The 7,852-nt window shown below is 48.5% G+C and overlaps 1 protein-coding gene across 3 annotated transcripts in view; it reads left to right on the top strand.

The window, feature by feature from the left end:
* Positions 1-2,460: 2,460 nt before the first annotated feature.
* Positions 2,461-7,852, top strand: part of GSPT1 (G1 to S phase transition 1) — a 36,044-nt gene continuing 30,652 nt past the window's right edge. The window contains exon 1 of one of the 3 annotated variants that reach the window (XM_081132417.1): positions 2,461-3,149. In XM_081132417.1, the coding sequence (XP_080988543.1) occupies positions 2,792-3,149 (358 nt within the window). In that variant the 5' untranslated portion in view covers positions 2,461-2,791. The remainder of the gene's footprint in view (positions 3,150-7,852) is intronic. The other 2 variants (XM_081132418.1, XM_081132419.1) reach the window with 2 other exon arrangements.

The raw sequence follows: 7,852 nt of genomic DNA, 5'->3' as shown, positions 1-7,852 counted from the left end.
TGGGATGGCTACATCAGTGTCCACTTGTGTTTTCACCCACTAAAACCCTGGGACAGCTGTGAGTTTTCCTAGCATCCTTGTGATCAGAAGCATGAAAAATAAATTCTTAGATTAAAAAAACAAAGGACTGTGTAGTTGACTAAAAGGGGCAAATACGGAGACCCTGATTCAGTTTACAGGTAGAATAACCAAGGAAGGCTAAGAAGACAGCAGAGAACAAAAGTCAGACACTCCTCGGAATGCCAGCTGGTGGAACCTGCAATGGGGCATGGGAATTATCTGCTGTGAAAGGGCTCAGACCTTGAACTGAACATAGCTTTGTGAAGTACAGTTGTTGTTAAGCTCACTCTGTGTGTGTATTCTTAGTCCTGTGTCTCAACAGCTCTAAATGGGTTAAAAAAAAAAAAAAAAAAGGCAGTACTATCCCAAACTCCCTATGGATTCACCCATTCATTCATTCAACATTTATTAAGTTGCAATGGTAATTATCAAGAAGAACTTCTCACTCTGGCTGGAGCAGCGCCTCAACCCTGGCTGGTCGAGGCTTTTGAAAACCAGTGGAGTGGAGTCTTTCCTGAGTATCTGTAATTATCCTACTCAGGTATACGGGAGTTAACGACATCGACTGCTTTTCTAAGCAGCAGCCTTAGCAGTTTCTGTCTTCGTCCCTAGGAAAAGCACCAGGCACAGGGAAACTCTAACTTAATCAGACGTGAAGAGCAGATCCATCAGGGCGGTCACCCAGCGCCCGCGGGTGACACATCTTGACTGTGACATCCAATGACAACGTGGTGGGGGGACAGTGAGGCTCATGATCTGAGTCAGCTGCTGGTGTTGACAATATTTTAGGACTAGGTTGGGGAGTGCAAATCTTGAGTGAGAAGGTTTATTTCACACACATTGTATTTTCTTCTTGTGAGTATGAGATAAAAATGTTTCTCTTCTTCAACAGCAAGGCAGGTCTGTCTCCCATATAAATTCTCAGTAAACCTGAGGGCAATCACTTAATACCGGCTTTAAAGTGGGACATTCTTAAGAAAGGTGCGATTGGGCCTTCAGAGAACTACACTGTGTGGCAGCCAGAACCTACTATTAATCAGAGGAATTCATTATCGTGGAGGTGGGGGGTGCCCCAAAGGTTTCAGGGAGCGGGGACCACAGACCTGACGGGGAACCTGAAACCGGTCTCGTTAAAACCGAGGGATCTGGTTTCTTCACATTTCCCAAGTCTTATGGTTAAAGAAAAAAAAAAAAAAGGACACTTAAAATGTGCCAGTTTAATATTAAACCCAATTTCAAACCGCTTGAGTGTGGGACTTGTTTTAAAAGGTAACTGACAGCGTTGCGTGTGACCTGCCTCATTAGGCGGAGTTCTCACCTGACATGGGTTTAAAATTAAAATTCGCATCTAGATCTAGATTTCGGTCCCTAACATAGTTACTAAGAACCACCTGGCCCCGGTGCCCCCGCCTTGGCTCCTGAAGAGCAGGTTAGGGGCCCGGCTAGGCTCCGGGCAGCAGCACACCCGCCCCGCTTTCCTCCGCCCGACTCCCGCGGGTGACGGGGAACCCTGGCGGGCGCTGGGGGCCGGGTGGCTTCCCTACGTCTGCCTTTTTCACGCGGCGGCCTGACCTAAATGCACCTGCCCGCGTGCGACGCGGCGACAGCGCCCCGGGCACGCGGGGGCGCGGACCCGCCGCCCCACGGGCCCGCCGCCCGGACCGCGGGCGGCGCCCACCCGCCCCAGCCGCCGGTGCCTCCGGGAAGGCGGCGATCCTGTTTATTTGCAGAGCCCTTGGCCGGAAGGACGAGGGGATGGAAAAGTTTGGGTGAAGGGTTTCAGTGACGAGGCGAACCGTGAGTCACTGAAAGTTTCCAGTTAATATGCCCCGCCGGCCGCGCCCGGGCCGCAGCGCGTTACGAGCCGCCTCGCCGGGCCGGCTGTCAGGGCTCCGGGTGTTACCGCCTCTCTCACCGAACGAATACGCGGAACGAGAGACGCTCCGCGTCGGCTGCGAAATGTGGGGGGAACTCTGGCTGGGGGGGGGGGGGGAGAAGGGCGGGGGAAAGAAAGAGAACAGGTAGGCAAGGCAGCGAGAAAGAGGGGAGTGAAAAGAGGAGGGCGTTTTCAGGAGCTGAGCGCTTTCCCCCCCGCATCCTGTGCCTAACGGGACGAGGGGACCGCCCCCGCAGGCGGAAAGACCCGCGGAGCCGCGCAGGGCCGCCTCTGGGACCCCCTGCCCCCACTCCGTGACAGGTGGGGCCGCGGCGCCGCCGCCAGACCGCCGCTCCTCGCGCAGCCTGCCGGGAGCCGCGCCGCTTCCGGTTGCTCCGAGCCCCAGGACTTCGACTCCCGTCAGCCCCCGGGAAAACCGCAGCGGGATCGCGCGGACGCTGCCGGAACTCGTAGTTCAGTCTTCTGCAGCGCTTCATAGCCGGAAACGGGGACGCACAGGGAAGGGAACTACCAAGGTGAAGGTACGGGTGGCGGCGAGGGGTCAACCCGCGCCGGGCGTGGGGTTGGCGCTGAGGCTGTCGGAGGTGGTTGGGGTTGGGTGGGAGGAGATCCGCTCGCATACACGAGGAGGATTGAGCCGCCGCCGCCGCCGTCGTCGCCAGTGCGGAGTCGGAACTGGAGCTGCCGCCGCGACGACGCCGGGGTTTGTGTCTCTAGCCCTCGGCCCTTCTGCCTCGCCGCTTCTCAGGGTCAGCGCGGGCTGCTCCTTCTCGGCTGGTCGCCCCCGCCTCCATTTCCCGCCCTCTCTTCACCACACACACGGCCCCCCCGATCATGGATCAGGGCAGTGGTGGCGGCGGCGTCGGCGGCGGTGGGAGCAGCAGCGGCAGTAGCAGCAGCGACTCGGCGCCCGACTGCTGGGACCAGGCGGACATGGAAACCCCCGGGCCGGGCCCATGCGGCGGCTCTGGCGGCCCTTTGGGGGCAGCTGCGGTGGCTGAGGCCCAGCGTGAACCCCTCAGTGCGGCCTTCGGCCGGCAACTCAACGTCAACGCCAAACCCTTCGTGCCCAATGTCCACGCCGCCGAGTTCGTGCCGTCCTTCCTGCGGGTCCCGGCCCAGCCGCCGCCACCCCCGGCTGGCGCCTCCGCCAACAACCACGGAGCCGGCAGCGGCGCGGGAGGCCCTTCGGGTAAAGGGTCGGGACTCGGAGCAGCCCCGAAACGCGGGGGGAAGCCGGGCTGCGAGGGCGGGGGCAGCAGTCTGGGGGGCCTGAACCCACCTGGGATGGGGTGGGATGGGGTGAGGCGACGCGCCTCGCAGTGCGGGGGACTTGGGGCCCGGAGGCACGTGGGGCGCTGACAGCGGTATCGGGCGCCGGCAGTCTTGGGTGGGGCGGTACGGGGTCGGGGAGTCGGCCTGCGTGGGGTGGCCGCGGCGGAGGGCCGGGCGGGGCGGGAGAAGCGCGCCGGGAACACTGGCGTGTCCTGGGGCCTGCCCGCCCCCTCTGGGGGCCGCAGTTAACCCACTGAAAGTGGGAACCGTATGGAACGGAGAAGGGGCGGCGGCGGCGGGTCAGTCACACGAGGCCTAGGAGTGAGGACAGAGATGGAGTCAGGAATCTGTAGAGTGGGCGTTGAGAGGTCCGAGGAGTGCGGGAGGACGAATGCTCGAGTTTTCCCTTCACCTTAGGCCTAGGGGAGAGCGCGTCTCTTGGTGCAATTTCTATTATTGAAACTGTAATTACGTGTTAAATATCTGTGGCACCGAACCGGCCTGAAGGAATCCCAAGATGCATTGCAGTCTTGTGATCCGGCAGAAACTGTTGGCTATCAATACAAAGATCTTTTTCACCCTTAGCATTTTGTAAGCTTGTAAAGTTCACAAAATGTCACAAAGTTAAGAGTACTTCATTTAGTATGGGTAGGAAATTACATTAATTTGTGTGCCCTTTTTCTTAACTGGGACTTGGACCTTTCTCCGTCAGTGACAGGTTTAGAATTTTCAGTGCGTCAAAATCGTTTACCTTATTCAGGTTGTTTGGTATAACTCACTTTCTCTGTGTTCCTGTGTCAGTAATTAGTCTATTCAGACACTTGAGCATTTGTTATAACTTAACAGTAGTCACGTGCCGTTCTGACCTTAGATAGTAGACACACTTTTTAAGTGGTTTCAAGTTCGGTCTTTAAAAATCTTCCTGTGTTTAGGGGCTGCTTCAGTGATAGCATGCTTTCAGGTACTGATTTTGTAGGAATATCAGATGAGTGAACTTAAGTATTCTCCCTGTATAAAAGGTGCTTATTTTAGGAACTGCCAGTATTAGCTTAAAGAGAAAAGGGGAAGGGCTGAATGTCCTTGCATTCTAGCCAGGGTATGGAACTGGATTATAGCTGTTCCCAGGAATTTGTGAGAACAGATTGTTGATTTCTCTTTAAAGTTCTATATTGTATTTCTTAGATAAGTGGACACCATAAAAATTTAGTTTCTTAAGAAACTTTTGCCACAATTTTCTTTCTACAGGCAAAAAGAGACTTTGGAGAAATACTTTTGCAAGTATGTACATATGTGAGCACACAGTTTGGATTTGGTTGTTTTATTGATTGGTATTTCTTGTGTGGGTGGTTGATGTTTTTCCCTTTGAACAAGGAAGCTTAGCTTTAATTTCTTTGCTTAGATCAAGCCATTTTGGCTGCTTAAACTAGTCCACTTACCTTGCTCCTAAAAGTGCCTGTTTCCAGTTCCTTATCATGCAGGTCCCTTTTATCCAGACATTTTCTTTTCTGGTCCTCCCCCCTTACTCTGGAGCCAACAGCACCACTCTAGCTAGACCTATTTCCAGCCTAGCTACCTATCAGCCATCAAGGGACAGCCATCAGTCATCAAGGGACAGCTATCCTTAGAGCAGTGGTCTGGAATGGTGGTCATTGTTGAGTGACTAGGCATTACCTCTTACCAGGAGAACTTTTTGTCTTCCTGACATTTGCTAATTTACCGTTTTACTCTTCTTTTCTCTGTGACCTACTGGAAGTTTGAGATGTAAAAATGTATAGGGAATTGGTTGTAAAGAAAACCCCTACATAATAGTCAGCTTTTTTTTTTTTTTTTTTTTTTTTTTAAATCAAAGACCTATTTTGGTGTTACAGACTTTACCTACAAACTGTCAGTTAATGTTTTAAAAATTATCCTTTGTAGGATATCTATTTGAAAAAGAATGGATTTTCTAAATTGAGGTCCTGAGTTATGTGGGACTGTTGGATTGCATGTTCCAGCCCATTCAAGTCCATAAAATACCATCAGAGCAGAAAACTATGCTTGGAAGAAGCAGGGTAAAAAATGGAAATAGCACTTAGATTGAAATTTACAAAGGAGGAACCATAAAGTTTGCATTTTTTTTTTTTTTATAGTGAGGAAATAGATAGTAGGGCTAACATGTTTCTTTTTGTTAAGCCATAGCTGAAATTTGTGGTGGATGTGTTTTTAAACTTGCTACCAGGAGTGCTCTTGAAGGAATCTAGAGATAGACCACTAGAATGAATGACTTTTAAAATATGTCTGTCTAGGATGAATGTCATTTCTCCTGAAAACAGGCTAGTTTCTTTTTTCTCTTTTAAAAAATATTATAGGGGCGCCTTGAGCCATCAGCAGAGGAAGATGCCTTTGTATAAAGTGTCATCCACCTTCACTGGAAGGCTGTTGGTGATGCCTATTTCCAGCCATCCCAACTTGGGATTCAGTGTTGACCTTGTGTCTCTTTGAAAATTTAATATAGGGTTCCAAAGACATGATTAAGTAGAACCTATTTAGAATGAATTGAACTAATTCATTTTAGTTCAGTTCTCTACAGATCCAAGTAAATTGGCTAAGTAATGCTCTTTAAAGTAGAGATCCTAAAATGAATGGAAATATAGAAGACAAGGGTTACATATATTAGAACAAACATTTTCTATGCTAGAATGTACTTAATTTATGCTCCAGTTTGCACCCAGTTCAGTCTCTTCCCCACCCCCCCAGTAAATGAGAAACAGGTTTAGCAGTGTTAATCAGGGTTACTTGGTGTCTTGGCCTATTTAGACTGCTATAACAAAATATTACAGCTGATAAACAATAGACATTTATTGCTGGTAGTTCTGGAGGCTGGAAGTCTGAGATCAGGGTGCCAGTCTGGTTGGGTGAGGGCCCTTTTCTAATTATTAGACTGTTGACTTTTTGTGTCCTCATGGCAGCAGGGGCAAGGAAGCTCTCTGCTGCCCCTTTTGTAAAGACACTAATCCCATTCATGAGGGTGCCACCTTCATGATCTCGGGACCTCCAAAGGCCCCACCTAATACTATCATTTCAGGAGTTGGGATTTCAATTTAAGAATTTGGGGTGGGGGTGGGGCACAAATATTCAAACCACAGCACTTGGATTTAAGGGCAGCCAGAGCATCTCAGGTAATGGTGTAAATGCCCTTTCCACCGTTCTACCCTCAACACCTCTCAAAACTCTGCCATTCAAAAATTAAGTATAGAATAAAACCAGCAGTCCTCAGAGGAAGATTAATCTCCAAAATGTAGCACATTGTACTGTGGAACATGAATTTTAAAGAGAAATGTTTGTTTTGTAGTGCTTGGTTTTTACTGAATGCCTGTATGTGGGGGAGGGATTTTTTTTTAAAAGATGATTGAGATATTTATATAGCATGAAATCCACCTTTTAAAAATGTACTGTTCAGTGGTTTTTAGTATACTCACAAAGTTATGCAACAATCATTACTTAGTGGATGCTTATTAATCACTGAATAGTCGCAGAGGTGATTGTCTTTGGGGCTCCAGAATCAAAGTAGTAATGCTTGTTTCCTCCAGAAGGGCTCTTAAACTTTATTATTAAACATTACCTGTTGACTTATAGATAAGTTTAGATAGGTAAGGTTTTCCTCTAAGACTGAAATTCCTGCAATACCAAGTCCTATATACAGGATTTTTCAGGCTTCTTTGGGACAGTTAATGGAATAGAGTGGGCAGAGTAGATCAGGGAAAAGTGTGGTTCCTGAAGTCTTTTTTGTTGTTAATTCTCACTGAAGGATATTTTTCCTGTTGATTTTTTTTAGAAAGGGAAGAAGGGAGAGAGAGAGAGAAAAAGAGAAATTGCTGTGAGAGAGACACATTGATTGGTTGCCTCCCTGATGGGGCCAGGGATGAACCTGCAACCCCAGGTATGGTGTTCTTGAATGGGAATTGAACCTGAGACCCTTTGGTGTTCCAGCCAATGCTCTAACCACTGAGCAAGACTGGCCAGGGCGGTTGTGGGTTTTTCCCCCCTGTCTTGATTTACTGATTATTAGATTATTGGATTTGGGTTCTTGTTTCATGATTTTACGTGCTTGAATAACTTGAGCAGGAGGATTTAGGGAACTAGTGCTGTGCCATGTTGAACAGTTGTTTATAAAATGTTAGAAATTTTGATTGGGAATAAACTATTTCGAGCAGGCTTTATTTAGTGCAGTGAGTACATAGCTTTTTGCATTCTTTTGTCCTTTATTTTTCACCTTTTCTGGAATTGTACTGTATGAAAAGGCAGCAATTAAACTTTATCGGTGAGTTAGGGAAATATTGTAGAGGTCAGATTTTAAGCCTTGTTTTGCTTGCTTTCATTTGCTGGGGAGGAAATGTTCTAGTGTTGAAATAGTATTGTCTTTCTGGTTGAAGAGAAAGGAAAAAGGAGATTGGATAACCTTATGGGGATGAGCTAGCAGTATTAGAATGAAAATTTTTGAATGTGAGTCACTGGTTTTGCTCAGATATATGTATAACAACTAATGAAATGCCTACAGAATGCAGGATGCTGTTCTAGGCACTTGAAATAACAGCACCAAGATGAATAAATTGTCCTCAAGGAGTTAGAAAGGGATCAGAT

This window comes from Miniopterus schreibersii (assembly GCF_964146895.1).
Source record: "Miniopterus schreibersii genome assembly, chromosome: 3".
NCBI classification, from domain to species: Eukaryota; Metazoa; Chordata; class Mammalia; order Chiroptera; family Miniopteridae; genus Miniopterus; species Miniopterus schreibersii.
This window is presented reverse-complemented; position numbering and strand designations above follow the sequence as displayed.